This window comes from Oncorhynchus keta, chromosome 34, assembly GCF_023373465.1.
Source record: "Oncorhynchus keta strain PuntledgeMale-10-30-2019 chromosome 34, Oket_V2, whole genome shotgun sequence".
In the NCBI taxonomy this organism is placed as follows: domain Eukaryota; kingdom Metazoa; phylum Chordata; class Actinopteri; order Salmoniformes; family Salmonidae; genus Oncorhynchus; species Oncorhynchus keta.
Window position 1 is genome coordinate 11,708,071 of NC_068454.1, and position 18,630 is coordinate 11,726,700.

The 18,630-nt window shown below is 43.6% G+C and overlaps 1 protein-coding gene and 1 non-coding gene across 5 annotated transcripts in view; both read right to left on the bottom strand.

Annotated features, from left to right (window-relative positions):
• Positions 1-1,060: 1,060 nt before the first annotated feature.
• LOC118366722 (ATP-dependent RNA helicase DDX3X-like) overlaps positions 1,061-18,630 on the bottom strand; it is a 28,707-nt gene continuing 11,137 nt past the window's right edge. For 2 of the 4 annotated variants that reach the window (XM_052493099.1, XM_035749323.2), the window contains exons 5-21: positions 18,204-18,263; positions 12,916-13,017; positions 12,224-12,353; positions 12,008-12,115; positions 11,647-11,746; positions 11,366-11,501; positions 10,911-11,005; positions 10,624-10,722; positions 8,892-9,052; positions 8,205-8,349; positions 7,978-8,122; positions 7,533-7,580; positions 5,813-5,994; positions 5,518-5,635; positions 4,603-4,759; positions 4,355-4,488; positions 1,061-4,213 (exon numbers count right to left, since the gene is read on the bottom strand). In XM_052493099.1, coding sequence (XP_052349059.1) covers positions 4,116-4,213; positions 4,355-4,488; positions 4,603-4,759; positions 5,518-5,635; positions 5,813-5,994; positions 7,533-7,580; positions 7,978-8,122; positions 8,205-8,349; positions 8,892-9,052; positions 10,624-10,722; positions 10,911-11,005; positions 11,366-11,501; positions 11,647-11,746; positions 12,008-12,115; positions 12,224-12,353; positions 12,916-13,017; positions 18,204-18,263 — 2,018 coding nt within the window. In that variant the 3' untranslated portion in view covers positions 1,061-4,115. The remainder of the gene's footprint in view (positions 4,214-4,354; positions 4,489-4,602; positions 4,760-5,517; positions 5,636-5,812; positions 5,995-7,532; positions 7,581-7,977; positions 8,123-8,204; positions 8,350-8,891; positions 9,053-10,623; positions 10,723-10,910; positions 11,006-11,365; positions 11,502-11,646; positions 11,747-12,007; positions 12,116-12,223; positions 12,354-12,915; positions 13,018-18,203; positions 18,264-18,630) is intronic. The other 2 variants (XM_035749325.2, XM_035749324.2) reach the window with 2 other exon arrangements.
• LOC118367951 (small nucleolar RNA SNORA57) lies at positions 9,198-9,327 on the bottom strand. Its single transcript, XR_004822214.1, has one exon. It is a non-coding gene; the product is annotated as a small nucleolar RNA SNORA57 (small nucleolar RNA).

Genomic DNA, 18,630 nt, shown 5'->3' on the forward strand with positions numbered 1-18,630 from the left:
TTAGGGGAGGGTTTGGCTGGCAGGGATGTCCTTCGCGTAATAGCGACTCCTGTGGTGGGCCGGGCGCAGTGCCGTTGACACTCGCCAGGTGTGTGTTTCCTCCAACACATTGGTGCGGCTGGCTTACGGGTTAAGTGGGCATTGTATCATTGAGCATGTTTGGGATGCTCTGGATCAACATGTATGACAGCTTTTTCCAGTTCCCGCCAATATCCATCAACTTCACACAGCCATTGAGGAGTGGGACAACATTCCACAGGCCACAATCAATAGCCTGACCAACTCGATGTAGAGATGTGTCGTGCTGCATGAGGAAAATGGTCACACCAGATACGGACCGGTTTTCTGATCCAAGCCCCAAAAAGATTCATATCTGTATTCCCAGCCATGTGAAATTCATAGATTAGGGTTTAAATTTCAATTGACTGATTTCCTTGTGTACTAATCCAGTCAGCGTGTGCTTGTCTGCTTCATCATTAACTAGACCACACACACATTCCCAAAAGCCCATCTCTTAATGGCAAATCCCCTGGAAGAGAGACAGTTAAGACAGTTAAGAGGATATCCCTCAACAATTCTCACTAAATATCATTACTAAGCAGGGCTGAGCTTGGTTAAAACTCTGGATGGAGAGACAAAAAGGTATAGATGTTTTTAAAGACCACAGGAACAAATTCAGCATTTTATACAAGTTTAGTCTATGTAAATTGGTTACCATGACAATCCTGTAGTTGAAATGTCAACCTTCAAAACGAATTGCTGACTTTCTTCAAATTCAGTGTATTGTTCCACATACATTCCATTGACAAATTAGGCCAAAATAACATTGAATCAACTAGTTTGTGCCCAGTGACTTGATCACATTCCGGTTTAGTAGGCACAAAACAGGACGAATGTTTGAGAAACAGGGCCAAGGGATTCTCCCTGAACTTGCCCAATAAGGCTCACCTTAAATTGTACCGTGTAAAACGTTTGGCCAATATGTGCACTACAGGACACAACCTGGATTTGACAAAGGCATACAGGAAAAAACATTTAAAAAATAAGACAAGTGACAGGGTTTGTTTTTAATGAAATCAATTTTTATTTTATTTTAATTTTTATCTTCAAAAGAACTGAAGCCTATCAAATCTCAACCAGCGCCAACTTCGCAGCTCCTCTCTGCCGCAAACACTCCAGGCAATAGCCTGTCCTACATTTATAACAAATCTTATAAAACATGCTTACATTTTATAATAAGGTACTTTTGCATTCAAACTTTTTATTTTGGTAAAATCATTACAATAGTCACACAGCCAAGTCTCTCCCCATGCAGTGCATTAGCCTCTAAGCTAGTACAGAAAGCAAAGTCCACATCTAAACACCTGTGTATGTCTCAGGGCACTGAGCAAGTAAATGGTGGTCATAGCATAGTCATCTTGTGGTCTGGCTAGTTAATGTCCTGCTACAGTGGGGAACACTACTGCAGCAGAGACCTGCTCAATACTCTGAGGGGAAAACAATTACTACAGGTGCCATATATGCAAATGCAACAGAGAATAAACCACATGTTTGTTTAAGATTGCCATGTGCCAGACATTCACTGGAACAAAAATAATTATAGGCCTAATTAGAAGTGTTAAACAACGCACACAATTGGACAATCCCATGCACTTCTGCACTGGTACGTTGAGGAAAATTAGCTTTTGCTCTTTTGAGAACTTTAATTCCAAACCTTGGCATGTCTGTTTAATTCCATTTTTTCTTTTGAAGGCCAATCAGACTATCTAGCTAGTATTTAGATATGTCAGGGCCCAAGGCCTCAAAACAACTGCAGATATTATTATTATTGACAGAGTCCAATATGTCTTAAACATTAAAAAGCTCACACTACCCCGAAATATAAATTTCACGCATACAGGTGACATTCAACATTCAAGTGCCAGTGTTTGTTACCGTCTTTTGGTCAAGTTTCTTGAAACTTTCAAAGAACCACTTTGAGGCTTAGAAAAATAAATATTTCTCAAAAATGCTTAATAAATTACACAAAACTAGCAGCAAAAGTAGAATCTAGAAATCTGTGTGCAAATGGCTAAATTCCAACTGCTTAATCCCCTGGTCCCAAATAAATCCTGGTTAAATGTTGAGAACCCTTCCCCTTTGTAAACAAGCTGCGTTTTTCCCACAATCTCCTCGAACAATATTTGGAAGCTTAAGGACACGTATTCAAGACATTTATATAAAACTCTAAATGTGCAATAAAATAACTTTTGTAAAACTTGATGGGCACGACAACTAACGAGGGCCTACACACTGAAACTCAAGTAGCACCATTCAATCAAAGTTCTCAAACACTGTCAGTGCATCCACTTTTTAAGTTCAATTTAAAAAGTGTTCAAAGGCACAACACACTTGAGAAGAAACATAGCGCACTTAGAGCTCGCCAAATGCCCCTTCCCTCCTCAGCTGCTCCTCTGAGCGGAAAAGCCTCGCCTGGCCATTCGGTACCAGAGCTTTATACACATCTAAAGCAGACAACCCCCCAGAGGAGTTGACAGTACATATATATACCATAAGGGGACAAAAGTTGCCCAGCTTTGGCCACCTCCACAGCTACGGTAAGCAGCAATGGAAACCAAAGCAATGTTGGCGCACTGAACTTGAGCCCAAACCCCTGACCACCCCATAACACCAGCCCAGGGCACAACTGTCCTACTCTGAACAGTCCATTTCCTTTCTGACTGGTTAACCCTTAGTGATGGACTGCTCCTGTCTCTGACAGATGAACCTCCAACGCAGCTTGAAAAGAGAAAAGGGTTGTAATTAAGTTAAGCCTGCGACTCAGTTCATTTGTCTTATATCTCCTTGACCAAAAAACAAAACACTAGCATGCGTAGAATACCGGCTCCACCGCTCAGTCAACGGTAAGACGGTTTAACGTTAACGTCGCGCCACACTGTGCCCTTCCCACGCTGTGCACCCCCTCCCCCCTCCCCCCGACGCTGTGGTCCTTATAGAGCCATTTTGAACTTCACTTCCAAGATGGCGCCATTTTTTTGTTACAGGTGTGGAGAAACATTTCACTCAAATAAGAAAAAAAACTGTTTTTCAAATACAGCGCATGCGCCCACTTCAAATGTTTGGAGTTTAAATCAAAATAAAAACACCGCCCAGTTAATGTAGCTAGCATTTAGTTAACTTTACTAGCTGCCATAACACTGTCAAGTCAATAGATGTGGAGTAACAAGTTACAACATTGAGTGTTTGTGTTGTTTGAATGTAACCCCAGTGTGCGTTTGTTAGCACGGAGCTTAATGACTTTAAGTGTTAAGAGATCTGGAATGGCTTTTCGAAAGACTACCGTATCCTTTATAGACGAGCCTATCCAGGATAGAGTGAGCAAAAAAAAGAAAAAGTAATCGAACTCTTCGTCCCTTAAAGATTAGAATACAGTTCTATTAGACGCACTAGGAGAACGGCCCAGTGATGTCGGATGCTACAGTGATGTTAGCTGTTGGAACTCTGGGTTGAACCCGAGAAAAGGCTACATGATGTCACTGCCACAATTTTGAAAGGTTCAAATGGATTCATGACTCGAACGAGCCACAATGCCCCAGTGTTTGCCAAGGTTTGATTAAGTACAAGCAGTTCTCTTCTATGCTTCTTTTTTCACCAAATAAATAACAATAATTCAGAGCTCTTGGCCAACATTCATTTGGTGAAATGACACAGAATTAGTCCTGTCTAAATTCAAAAGGCACAGTACATTAACATACAAATGATCCTCAGGTTATTCTTGGGTTTCTTTTCCGTTTATACAAAGAAAGGATTTGCTGTTTTGGTCCGAGTTGCTATATCAGACCATACATGTGAGCACTCCTTTTATCTGAAAAATGTGCAAATCTCTGCTCTTCTCCAATAGATCGGCGCTGCGCTGGTTGTCTTGGCGTTGCGTCTTGCTCCTTGTGAGAGAAGCGAAAGGGCAGAGAATCACAGTGTGTGCAATGTACTGTGTGTCAGTGAAACTACACAGGGTTGAGTGAGGGGGTAGGGGGTGTTTTAGTCTGGCGTAGTCAACATGTGGTTTCCGTGAGAGGATGAGTTTGGTTGGCGTGGCAACCCGTTTGCAATGGCGACTAGTTGCCCCACCAGTCAGTTCCACTACCGGAGTGGCTGTAGTTGCCACCGTAGCCAGCGTCGTTACCACCATAGGAGTTCCCGCCTCCAAAGCCACCTGGGAAGATAGAAAGTCCAATAAATTCAGTTATAACTGCAGAGATCTCCCCTCACACATGATTGAAACATTCATTCCAAAAGATCATGATAAAAACTCAAGTGACATTTAGAATGGTTCTGAAGAGGGCTGAGCGTTTACCTCCACCGAAGCCGCCACGACTTCCTCCTCCTCCGTGACCTCCGGTGCGAGGGCCGCCGCGTCCACCACCACCAAAGCCACCGCCGCCGGGCGTCTGGCGGTAGTCCCTGGCACCAAATCCACCAGAGGAAAACCTAGCAGAGGGAGAGACAAAAATACACAGAACATGTAGTTAGTGTTCTCCTTTGACAATAAATTCAACACAAGTGGTCCATTTAACATCCCTGAAAAGGTGTGAGAGTGTGTACCTCTTAGAGCGTCCGCGTCCCGTGGTGCCCTTGTGCTGGTTCTCGTAACCCAGGCTCTCCAGCCAGGAGGGTACTTCCTGCTTGGCCTCCACCAGGATGTCCAGCAGGTCTTTGGTGATGTTGCTGTTCTTGTCGTTAAAGAACGACGTGGCCAGACCTACACAAAGACGAGAGGACAGGGCTCAATACGCTAGAGACAGAGTTTGAGTAATACTTGAAGGCTTCTTAACTATTCATGCAGTGTGTGATCTTAAATATTGTGGTTTTAGAGTTACTCGTTTCTTAGCATCCCAGTTATATGAGAAGTGATACACAGATGCGCATGACCAACACACACGCCACTGTTGTTCACCAGCACCCCGACCTTCCGTTAAACATACACCAGTGGGCTTCCTGAGTGGCACAGTGGTCTAAGGCACTGCATTGCAGTGCTAGCTGTGCCACTAGAGATTCTTGGTTCAAGTCCAGGCTCTGCTGTGACCAGGAGACCCATGGGGCGGCACACAATTGGCCCAGCATCGTCAGGGTTGGAGGTGGGTTTGGCCGGCAGGGATGTCCTTGTCCCATCGCGCACCAGCGACTCCTGTGGTGGGCCGGGAGCAGTGCCGGCTGACAGTCGCCAGGTGTCGGCTGGCTTATTGTATCATTGCGCGGCTCTCGAACGTCGCCTTTCCCGAAGCCTTTCGCCTTTATCCAAGGATAATTCATATTTTATCCATTTAGTCAGGGTCATGTTAAATATGCAGCAAACAAAAGAAAGCTCCTTCCTGTTTTCCGCAGCAAAACGTTCTACAACTTTCTTCACATGCCCTTATGAACAGGACCAAGGAGTGTTAGAGATGGGCCGGGTCAAAATCCTACCCACCCCTACATGACACACACAGTAAATACATGTCAAACACTAGTCCCACTCACCCAGGTTCCCCACACGACCGGTACGACCAATACGGTGAACGTACTCTTCGATGTCGCTGGGCAGGTCAAAGTTGATGACATGCTTGACGTTGGAGATGTCCAGACCACGAGCAGCCACCTGGATGAGAGACAGAACAGGCAGTCAGTCACAAAGGGAAACTATTCAACCGGCGAGGGGGGCCTGTGGTGATCAACGTTACGGATGTAGCTTCAATACAAATCCTGATACATTCGGATGCATGCAAGAGAATGACAACTACTTCTGTTGACAGAGTGCGAGCGTGTGTTGTCGTACCGCGGTGGCCACCAGAATGGGGCAGCGTCCAGAGCGGAACTGGTTCAGCGCCTCCTCCCTGTCTCTCTGGGAGCGATCTCCGTGGATACTGGTGCAGGCGTAGCCCTCGCGGTACAGGAAGTCCTCCAGGGCATCCGCTCCCTTCTTGGTTTCCACAAACACTAACGTCAGAGACTCCTTACCTAGAGAGCCGGAGAGAGAGAATAAAAGAGGAAGGAAGAAACCGTACTGAGCTCACAGGCGATGAGTGGGAACAAGACTTCAGACAATGGGGAGATGGGAGCAGGAACTCAAAACATAGCAGGTGATGTGCCCGACCCAGTCACCGTGGTGAAAATAAACAAAATGGCAACTGAAAAATGGAGACAAGGGGGTGCAGAAGTGGCTTTGCTTTCACTGACAACCATTAAATTATTGTTTCTGTTTTACAGAGTTTATATGCCAAATGTCCTCATATCAGAATCAGCAGATTGTCCCATAAATCAAAATGTCTTCACAGCCATTTGGAATGGTACTATAGAGTAGCATCATTGTTTTATCTACAGTGGACTAACACGGCATTAATGGCTATCAGAGCAAACAATGGATAGTGAAACTGGATGGTGGTGTTATGGAGATGGTGATGGGGGAGCATTGATATTCTGATGATCCTGTGCCTGTTTCCTCAGTGGCAGATAGGCCGTGTTTGGTATGGTTGGCATGGCAACACTGAACGATGGGAGTCCAGGACCAGGTGTGTAAAATGCATCCTGTTTTCTTTAGATCAATTACTGATCTGACATGTTTGATAGGTGAAGGATAACATCGTATGGCATGGAAGCCGAACATTCATCTATCCAGTCATGTTATATCAAAGACATCACTCCTTCCGTGAGGTTGTCTTTTCTAAGTATTCAAAACAGGGCTAGGATATCTACATGCATGTTCACCTCTTAGGGCCTAGTTACCATGGTGATGAAGAGGTCTGCTTGCTTTGGTCCTAGCGTCCTGTGACATCTAGGCTATTTGTTAATCTCCACGAGAGTGTTAGGCTGTTTTACTAGTTGCCAAGGAAACGTTGGCACGTCGAGAGTGTTCAGGCTGATGCACAAGATAATTTGTTTGGAAGGCCTGAAATGCTAATACAGAGGGATTTGTGTGTACTTTATTTACCATAGACACACACACTCAACCTATACAAGATGTAACTGCGTGACTAACAGAAGGTGTAGCTCAGTTTCCAAATGCAAACATCCCACGGTGTCCTTAAAATCCCCCTAAACATCCAGAGTGTGTGTGTGTTGAAAATCATTCCAGACAGTAACACCAAGCCAGAAACACTCCCTTTTCCAAAAAGAGAGGAGAGGAAAATTAAAAGCAACAAGTTGTGCTCCACTTAGAAACCTTTAGGGTTACAAGTGTTACTGCTGTTTCAAATGACAAGGCAGGCCAACCCTGGTCCTGGAGGCACCATGGTGTCATTTAGACTCAAATTAGTGTCTTCGCATTGGGCTGGAATAAAAGTCTGCACACCACAGCTCTCCATGACTTGGAGTTGACCACCGCTGAACTACGGGCAGGATTCCCATGGCCCAGAGACGGCAAGCTTAATTTATGGCCCTAAAGTTCCTAGAAGAAATTTTGAAAGGAGAAAGAAAGGGATGTGGGGAGGATGAGGAGTGGGATGTTTGCCAGTTGGGAGGGTCAGACTAGGGGTTATAAGTACCATAATAATACTTACCAGGTGTCACTGCAGCCTCCTGAACATCAGGAGCGTCACTGGGAATGACTAGATAAAACCAAACCGCCCAGCAAAGTAAACCAAAGGCAGTGTGGAGAAATTGAAAACTTAACAGATATGATAACTAGCGCTTTCCCATCAACCACCCTCTGTTTCACCCAGAGGAGAATGGTGAAGGTTCATCATGCCAACTAGTTTAGGAGACACAATTGTGTCCACGTGGATGTTCATTTACTTTGTGGCAGACAGACTAACAGCTGGCTGGGGGTGGGGCAAGGGAATACACTAACAATGAACCCTCTTAGATAAAAATCAAGTGTTATGAATTAGTTTCAATCTGACTGAATGTTATACATGTGTTTAGGATGGAGTTTGGTTTGTTTGTGAGTGAATGTGTGTGTGTGTGTGTGTGAATAGTTTGAGTTGGGGTCTTCGTGTTTCTTACCTGTAGCATTCAGCAGGTCCAGGAGGAAGGACCGCTTGTCACCGTCCTCCACCCAAACCACCTTCTGAGTGATGTTCTCAGAGGTGGAGCCCACGCGGCCCACGGCCAGGAAGATATAGTCCTCCAGGAAGTCACGCGCCAGCATCTACACAGTCAGAAACAGTCAGAAACACACTAAGGGTTTGACTCAGTTTCTCAAGCTTTCGTCACTACTGGGGTGAGTGTACCTGAATCTCCTTGGGGAAGGTAGCGCTGAACATCATGGTCTGACGGATGCCTTTAGGGGGCATGGTGTCCTGCTCCACGATGCGTCTGATCTGGGGCTCAAAACCCATGTCCAACATCCTGTCAGCCTCATCCAGCACCAGGTAGCTGACGGGGACGACAGAAACAGCCAACTCGTGAGCACTAGCCAACTCGTGAGCACTAGCCAACTCGTAAGCACTAGCCAACTCGTAAGCACTAGCCAACTCGTAAGCACTAGCCAACTCGTAAGCACTAGCCAACTCGTAAGCACTAGCCAACTCGTAAGCACTAGCCAACTCGTAAGCACTAGCCAACTCGTAAGCACTAGCCAACTCGTAAGCACTAGCCAACTCGTAAGCACTAGCCAACTCGTAAGCACTAGCCAACTCGTAAGCACTAGCCAACTCGTAAGCACTAGCCAACTCGTAAGCACTAGCCAACTCGTAAGCACTAGCCAACTCGTAAGCACTAGCCAACTCGTAAGCACTAGCCAACTCGTAAGCACTAGCCAACTCGTAAGCACTAGCCAACTCGTAAGCACTAGCCAACTCGTAAGCACTAGCCAACTCGTAAGCACTAGCCAACTCGTAAGCACTAGCCAACTCGTAAGCACTAGCCAACTCGTAAGCACTAGCCAACTCGTAAGCACTAGCCAATGTCCCACTTACTTGCAGTAGTCGAGGCCAATCTTGCCCCTCTCCATCATGTCCACCAGGCGTCCAGGTGTGGCCACCAGAAGATGACAGCCTCGCTCCAAGTCTCTGATCTGCTGGCCGATGTCAGCCCCTCCGTACACAACGCAGGGACGCACACGGGAGCGGTACGCAAACTACAGGGGAGGGAGACATACAGGACCATTCAGAACCCTAGTACTACCCATAATTCAGTATTAGCCATTATCCTTTTGTCATCTTTGGAGAATTGTTCTATAGCAGATGTTACATAGAACCTGATGCCAGTCCATTTCAACATGATAGTGTACCAGTGATTGAGGATAGAACCAGAAAATGAGAAACATGTTGGTACTGAAGACCTAGCACTGGGAATTTTGTTCCTCCATAACACACACACACGAGGAAACCGTGTGCATGCCAAGAATAGAGGTCGATATTTTATTAACCTTTTTGGGATAGGGGGCAGTATTTTCACTTTTGGATGAACAGGGTTCCCAGAGTGAACTGCCTCCTACTCTGTCCCAGATGCTAATATAGGCATATTATTATTAGTATTGGATAGAAAACTCTGACATTTCTAAAAAAACTGTTTGAATGATGTCCGAGTATAACAGAACTCATATGGCAGGCGAAAACCTGAGAAAAATCCAACCAGGAAGTGGGACATCTGAGGTTTGTAGTTTTTCAAAGCTTGGCCTACCGAATATACATTGAGATATGGATGAGGTTGCACTTCCTAGGGCTTCCACTAGATGTCAACCGTCTTAAGAAACTTGAATGAGGATTCTACTATAAAGGGGCTCGTGAGACCTCTGAGTCAGTGGTCTGGCAGAGAGCCTTGGTCTCACGACGCGCGCTCCTGACAGAGTTACCTCTCGTTCCAGTGCTTTTCTTCAGACAAAGGAATTCTCCGGTTGGAACATTGTTGATGTTTTATGTTAAAAGTATCCTAAAGATTGATTCCATATATCATTTGACAGGTTTCTAAAGGGACTGTAATGGAACTTTGAGTTTGTCTGGACAAGTTCCTGCGACTCATGAAGATTGATTACTGGGCTGACCACGCTAACAACAAGTGGCTATTTGGATATAAATGGAACAAATCAGTCATTTATTATCGAACCGGGATTCCTGTTAGTGCCTTCTGGTGAAGATCGAAGGTAAGTGAATATTTATGGTGTTATTTCTAACTTTGTTGACTCCAAAATGGCAGATATTCCTCTGGCTGTTTTGGGTTCTGAGCACTGCTCTCAGATTATGCTTTTTCCATAAAGTTGTTTTGAAATCTGACACAGCGGTTGCATTAAGGATTAGTCTCTTTAATTCTGTGAATAACAGCTGTATCTTTTATCAATGTTTATTATGATTATTTCTGCAAAATCACCAGATGTTAAGTTATTAAAACAGTACTGCACGTAATGCGGCAATGTAAACTGAGATTTTTGGATACAAATATGCACATTGAACAAAACATACATGTATTGTGTAACATGTCCTATGAGTGTCATCTGATGAAGATCAAAGGTTAGTGATTCATTTGATCATATTCCGCAAGCTGAACCCCTGCCCTAGAAAGGTTCATCTAGATGCAATCACTCAACATGTTGATAATGAGCAACCTTCAAGTCAACGGGCCCATGTTCATTTGCCACCACTAGGCTACTCGACTATTACACTGTCACTACAAGATCATTCATGTTCTGTCCATGGTGTATTTAGCCCATACCTTTCTGGACTCTTCGTATATCTGCAGGGCCAGTTCTCTGGTGGGAGCCAGGACAAGAGAGAGGGGATACTGCTTACGGCGCCCATATTTACCACTGTCCTGTGGAGGGAAACAAGTGTTGGGTCAACCTCAGCACACAGAATAAATAAACAGCACACAGAATAAATAAACAGCACACAAGCAAGGCAATGGGGGGGGGGGGCAATTGAATCGCTTGCTGTCACAGAAAAGCAATGTTTCAGATCGATGGGAAAACTCAACGTTGCAGGCTGGACGTGTGCGTGTACCTGTCCGTTCTTGGCAGCTGCTGCGGCGTCTCCGGGCCCCTGTGTGTAGATCTGGCTCAGCACTGGCACCAGGAAGGCTGCCGTCTTACCCGAGCCTGAGGAACATTCAGTCTTTTAGTCAATACAACAATCATTCGTCTTTGTTGGTCACAAAAGGTAGCAAGCGATAGAAAGACAATCAGAAAACCTGTTTTAAATTCATAGTATACCCAGCTAGCAATTCCCTTAGCATCTCTACCTTTGAAGTAAAGAACATGGTTTCATAGGTAATGCCACAATAACGGAGTGATGCTGAGACTCAGATTTTTTTCACTTAAAATGTCAACAAAAAAAAACAATGTTTGCAAATTTACTTGAAGAACAGTGCAGATGCATAATTTTAACATACATTTTAAAGTGAAAAATCTTAGTCTCAGCATCACTCATTGTGAATCTTCAATCATTCAGTCCCATACCAGTCTGAGCGCAGGCCATGAGGTCTCTCTTAGACTTAATGACAGGGATAGCGTATTTCTGGACGGGGGTGGGCCGTGTGTAGTGGGTCAGGGCAATGTTACTCATGATGATCTCCCCCATGTCCACATCGTGGAACTGAAATAGCCAAACACAGACGGCGTTAGTTTTGGATCACTTCTACGCTGTTGACTTTTGTCAATAAGAAAAGCTTCAACATTTTCCATACACAGCTTTTCCCTTGATTTACATGTCAACTGGTAAAGGCAATGATACGACTTACACTATCGATGTGTGGCGGGCAGTTGGAGCCAGTGGCCTCCACGGGAATGTCATCGTATTTCTCAAAGTTAATACCAGTGTTGCCGCTTGAGAACAACTCCCTGGACGAGTGGAGAGGAAAAAGATAGTTTGGGTTATAGGACGTCACAGACTTGATGTCCAAACCAACGTTATAAACAGGACTCTTCAAAAGTTGCCCGGAAAAACCAAACTGAATATTGCACACTACTGTCTTTAAGAGTGAGACTAAGACTGATGGAAGGTCAATTTTGTTGAGTATACTTATATATATGGCACACTTCAAGTTGCACAAGTCCTAGACACACTGGTTTTGGTCAATTTAAGAGAGGAGTGAGACTCACGCTTCCAGGCGTTCGTTAGCGGGGCTGGGTTTGGACCAGTCCTCGTCGTCTCTGGAGTCTTCCTGCCAGCGGTTGTTACCACCACCACCATACCCTCCACGCTGATAACTGCAAAATACACCCACACTTTTATAAATCAGCTGTCTGAAACACCACAAACCTAATTGTATGGCTAAATACAGAGTTCCAACAGACAGTGCACCGAGTGGTACTTACCCCCCTCTGCCCCCTGTTGATCCACGGTCGCTGTAGAAGGAAGACTTGCCCCTCCCTCCAAAGCTGTTATAGGCTGCATCTTGTCTGGGAGCACTTCCCCAGCCTCCACCATCTTGTCCACCACCAAACCCTGAGTTGGGAGAGTGGATAGCTCAATGAGTAACCGTGGATACATTCATCATCCCACTAACATGCAAGAACTGTCTACCACCAACAAGATATTGTTTGGGAAAGAGCAGCTATTTTGGTAAATAGATTTGATTGGATGATATGAGTATAGGGTTAGACTGAATGTGCAGGGGTGTTTGTTTATTGTATATATTTTTTTTTTTATCTGTACCCTTCCAGCAGTCTATTTGACAATAACAATTTTAATAAGTCTGATTTATATTAACACATTATTTCCATTGCTGGTGATAAGGAAATTCTGCCTCTGCAGATACCGTCTATATTATATTTATTTGTTATTACTAGTATTACCAAGTAAATAGAGTATACGCACAGTAGGATCTAGAGACCCAGATCTACAGCATAATACATTACCTACTACTTGTATCCGTTGTCAAGTGTAATTACAATTACTGATGAACAGAAATACAACTTGGCACGGTAGGTTTCCCCACCTGCGGTGTGCACTGGCTGATTAAACAAGGTGTCACCCATTGTGTTACTACGGCAGCTGTCACACCCACCTCTGTCATTTCGGGGAGGCCCACCGCGTCCCCCGTTGCGGTTGTCATGGTAACCGTTGGTGAAGCCGTTGCTGCGTCCGCCATCCCATCCTCCTGGAGAGTCTTCATGGACAGGATGAGGAATGAAAGGAAGAGGAATGATGACAGGTAGAGAGCGTACTATGGGGTTATCATGTATTCAGAGACTACGAAGGGGATAGATTGGATTCCCAGGCCCACAGAAAGGAAAAGAAAATCCCAGAAGAAAAACGCACAGAACCAGTGAAAAGTTGACTCATTCAAAAATGTCTTTATTTGACCATTTTCTACATTGTAGAATAACAGTGAAGACATCAAAACTATGAATTAACACATACGGAATAATGTACAAAGACTAATTGTGAACCAAATCAAAATATATTTTAGATTACTTTCTTCAAAATAGTCACCCTTTGCCTTTATGACAGCTTTGCACACACGCATTCTCTCAACCAGCTTCATGAAGTCACCTGGAATGCATTTCAATTAACAAGTGTGCCTTGTTAAAAGTTAATGTGTGGAATTTATGCATTTGAGCTAATCAGTTGTGTTGTGACAAGGTAGTGGTGGTGTACAGAAGATGCCCTATTCGGTAAAATACCAACTATTATGGCAAGAACAGCTCAAATAAATGCTACAGAGCTCTTCTAACAGACATCTCAACTGTTCAGAGGAGACTGCGTGAAGAGGTCTTCATGGTCAAATTGCTGCAAAGAAACCACTACTAAAGGACATCAAGAAGAGACTTGGGCCAAGACACACGTGCAATGGACATTAGACCGGTGGAAATCTGTCCTTTGGTGTGATGAGTCCAAATTTGAGATTTTTGGTTCCAACCGTTGTGTCTTTGTGAGACGCAGAGTAGGTGAACGGATGATCTCCGCATGTGTGGTTCTCACCGTGAAGCACGGAGGAAGAGGTGTGATGAGGCTTTGCTGGTGACACTCCGATTTATTTAGAATTGAAGGCACACTTAACCAGCATGGCTACCACAGCATTCTGCAGCTCACCACACCTCCAGGCAGTGTAAGGGCTATTTGACTTAGAAGAGTGATGAGTCCTGCATCAGATGACCTAGCCTCGACCAAATTGAGAGGGTTTGGGATGAGTTGGACCGCAGAGTTCAGGAAAAGCAGCCAACAAGTGCTCAGCATGTGGGAGCTTCTTCAAGAATGTTGGAAAAGCATTCCAGGTGAAACTGGTTGAGAGAAAGCTGTCACAAAAGGTGGTTACTTTGAAGAATCTAAAACATTTAGATTTGTTTACATGAATGTGTCATTTCATATTTGATTTGAATATTCTACAACGTAGAAAGTAGTTAACATAAAATGTCCACCAAACCCTTGAATGAGTAGGTGTCCAATTTTAACTGGTACAGTATATATTGCATACACACGTCAAAGGTTGACACATACTCATTCAAGGGTATGTATTTATTTATTTATTACTAGTTTCATCATAGCACTTGGTTTTTGTGACTGCACTTGAAGAAACGTTCAAAGTTCTTGAAATTTTCCATATTGACTGACGTTCATGTCTTAAAGTAATGGAATGTTGTTTCGCTTTGCTTATTTGAGCTGTTCTTGCCTAAATATGGCCTTGGTCTTTTACCAAATAGGGCCATCTTCTGTATACCACCCCTACCTTGTCACAACAGATTAGCTCAAATGCAGTAAGGAAAGAGATTCCACAACTTTTAACGAGTCATACCTGTTCATTTAAATGGATCCCAGGTGACTACCTCAAAGCTGGTTGAGAGAATGCCAAGAGTGCAAAGCTGTCCAACCAAAGGCTACTTTGAAGAATCTCAAATATATTTGGATTTGGTTACTACATGATTCCATGTGTTATTTCATAGTTTGGATGCCTTCACTATATTATTCTACAATTTAGAAAACAGTAAAAATAAAACAAAAACCCTGGAATGAGTAGGTGTCCTAACATTTGACTGGTACTGTACATACACATCCCTCCCATCATTGCAATAAATACTGGCATTGGCAAAACAAGTGACAAATCGATCAAAGGGCTCAAAATCAATTTCAGAGATTCAAGTTTTAAAAGGGAGGCCAACTGACTGAGCTTGGCAGTACGAGTTCACTACAACAGTGGACAAGTCGACAGAATGAAGGGTGGAGACACTTCAAAAGACTCCTACAATAACCCCTATTCCAAAACACATTTGGGGCGGCAGGGTAGCCTAGTGGTTAGAGCGTTGGACTAGTAACCGGAAGGTTGCGAGTTCAAACCCCCGAGCTGACAAGGTACAAATCTGTCGTTCTGCCCCTGAACAGGCAGTTAGCCCACTGTTCCTAGACAGTCATTGAAAATTGTTCTTAACTGACTTGCCTGGTTAAATAAAGGTCAAATGCAAGGCAACCCTGAGTTAGGACTACAAGGTTAGACTGCTGTCCAAGAGACATTTACCACAGCAATCATTCAAGCCATCAATGTGGGTTGGGGAGGAGGCAAATGGACAGTTCGGTCTACACCACTTCCATAGGTGACAAACAGCCCCAACCCACAGATCTAGGGTCAGGTTTATTCTTTCACTTCATAGTGGTAAAGCTTTAGATAAAAGGGAGAACTGATATTTCTTTTAAAAAGGCAGCTTCCACAACCAACTGTTGGTCTTCAGGGGGTTCCTTCAAGTGCTAGCTTTCCCACTTGAAACACAGGGCAAACCTAATGTGGTGTACGTGCTAACGGAGGCTTGAGACCAGGCCTAGAGCTGTGTACAAAGACACTGTTCATGTGCACTAAGCAAACACATTCTGCAGGATCACATGCATTCAGAGCCAGCATTAACAGTGTCAGATAGTTTCATCTTGGAAAAGCACTGAGAAGTCCAGAAACACTTCATGTAGCCTATACCTCTATTGATGCAAACCTGTGCATTAACGTCAAGGATGACATGTAACTCAAATGAATGCAGCCTGACACTAAAACTATTCAATATAAATTACTTGAGTCTCAAAAACGTAAGACATTAACTACATGAAATTAGACAGTTGTGCGGGCCATGTTTATACAGTGGCTTGGGTAGGCAGTCGTTGTAAATAAGATTGTTCCTAACTGACATGCGACATGCCTTGTTAAAAGTGAAATAAAATGTGTTTAATTTCAGACAGTACAATTAGCAAGTCTGCTCCTTTATAGAAGGGACTATTTCTGGACAGGAAAGTTAAAGGAGTGGCTCACCATCTTTCTATAAAAATAAATTTAAAGAAAACTTATGTAAATGGAATGTTATAGAAGGAGTCAGACAATTTCTGCAATTTCACTACTTAGAGAAACTTAACCCAGCTGTGAAATACTTCCTAATTGCTTGTTGTGCAGGGGAATCCCAATTTATTTATAAAAAAATAAATAAACCACAACTCCAGAAACACCCAAATCCGTCCTTTAAGAAACCGACGTCTCAGTATAGCGATGCAGGTCTGTAGATGTACACACCAAATCGTGCCATTCTGAGCTTTATTGGCACCACTATATTCCCTTGTGCGACTCGAGATGTTTCACCTACCCAGCTGTCATTCTGTGTAGCCTGCTGCTAGAATGGACAGAGGTAACGCTTGAGTAGCAATAAAAATCTAATAGAACATTGCATCACTATACTCAAATTGTAACCGTTTCTAAAAAGGACGTATTTGGAGCTTTTGACATATATTTGAAAAAAGTGTTTGTCCCCACAATACAAGTCTATCAAAAACAAGTGAAATACAAAAAAGAAACACATTTGCTCACCCTTCTACACGTTATTTAAATATATAAATAAAAGTGCCCAGAAATGGTGAACCAATCCTCACAGCAGACCAAATTAAGGTGGAAGGATAAAGGAAATCACTTTATAATTAATCAGGATTCAGATCAGTCACCATAGACAGCAGCACACTGCAAGCTCTGACATCACTATGCAAGGCACGCCGCCAAAGACAAGCAAAGCTTCAACAAAATTAAAGCCTGCAAGTTCCGAATGTTTCCCTTGGGCATTTATGGTGCATTCATAACCAAGTGGGAAGGTTGCAATTGGCAGTTGAAGTCAAAAAATACCAGTTAAGATGCATTCACGTGCTTTGAACAGATTGGCTATTGCATCAACCATAAACTAAAAGTACAGCTATCATGTTTGTAAACAAACAGATTTTTATGAGTAGTGTTTTGTTGAATTTATTTTCCCAAAATGCTGTTTGGGGTAATTTCCTTAGTAGGTAACGTCAGCATGAGGGAGAAGTCAGAGCTCAGGGATGATAGATGAGTTAACCACTAGTAATTACCAGTTGGAGGTGCATTCAAGTGGATTCTTTCCAGTTCTATGTGGGCTCCCGAGTGGCGCAGCGGTCTAAGGCACTCAGCGCTAGAGGAGTAACTACAGACCCTGGTTCAATCCTGGGCTATATCACAACCCAGCCGTGATTGGCGTCCCATAGGGCAGGGCATTGGCCCAACGTCGTCCGGGTTATGGTTTGGTCGGGGTAGGCAGTCATTGTAAATAAGAATTTGTTCTTCACCGACTTGCCCAGTAAAAAAAAAAAACATCCATCTCACACCTGGCTATGAACGCAGCATTACAGTGCCTATTGGAAGGATTCCAAGTATAGGCTAGGCTACTAGACATTTCACACTCATCGAACATGCTCCCTTTCATTCTGGAGTCCCTGCTTTAATGGTATTCCTTCTGTATGCTCCTAAGGTTGAGCAAAACACACAATGTAGGCTCATTTTGATACAGATTTACTCCTACTGCAGATACTAAACATATGTTAGCATTAAGCAGCTCACCTTGGCATTGGTAATACAGCCATACTAGCTAGCGGCGCAGGGCAGAATCTTACTCAAAAGACATCCATTTTACAACACTCCATCACCAGAAACAAGTTACACTAGAAGTAGCCTCGACACCCATCTATGGCTGCATATCGTAAAGCGATACCCTATTCCCAGTCGTGGGAGGCGTTCCCTATTGGGAATGTGTTGAGCAGGTACAATCAGGTATATCACATCTGTCTAACCAGCCCCCACAGACAAATTGGTAAAAATATTGGTCTTTCAAAAAGGCTAGAACTCTTCACATTTGGTTCCAAATACAAATTAAGTTTGTACCAACGCATATTATCAGATCTTAAATATGAAGTTGTTTAACATTTTAGGAAGCACGTCAAAATAATAAAGCTCCACTGAACAGAACCTGCATCTGGAACAACCCACATTGGTGTTGTGTGTAAGGCCATTTCATGCATCTCAGCACAAAGCAGACGGAAGGGACTTACAGAAGTTTACTGGTGGCGGCACTGAATAACCACACTGTCTACCAGAGGAATACGCATTTTCTGTTGTGGAATAAAAAGACAAATAACGTCAAAAGTGAGATGAAACTAACCCAAGACAAACCTTATGCAATATCTTAAAATGTCAAAGTAAATCCCATTTTGAATATCTCATTAATCATGGCACAACTTCTAAGAGGCAAGTCAGTCTTAATGAGTCAGTGCTAGCTTAGCTAGCATGACACCATTTTCTTAGAACTCAGACTTTTCTTTCCCTAAAATAATATTGTTGTGTTGGACCCAGTGAGGAGCAAGTAGCAAACAATACTGTTACATGACTAAATCCAACAGCCCTGATGTGCAGAGGATTAAAAAAATGCCAGAGAATATCGATTGTAGATCACTTGCATTAACTGCAAGAACAAAGACG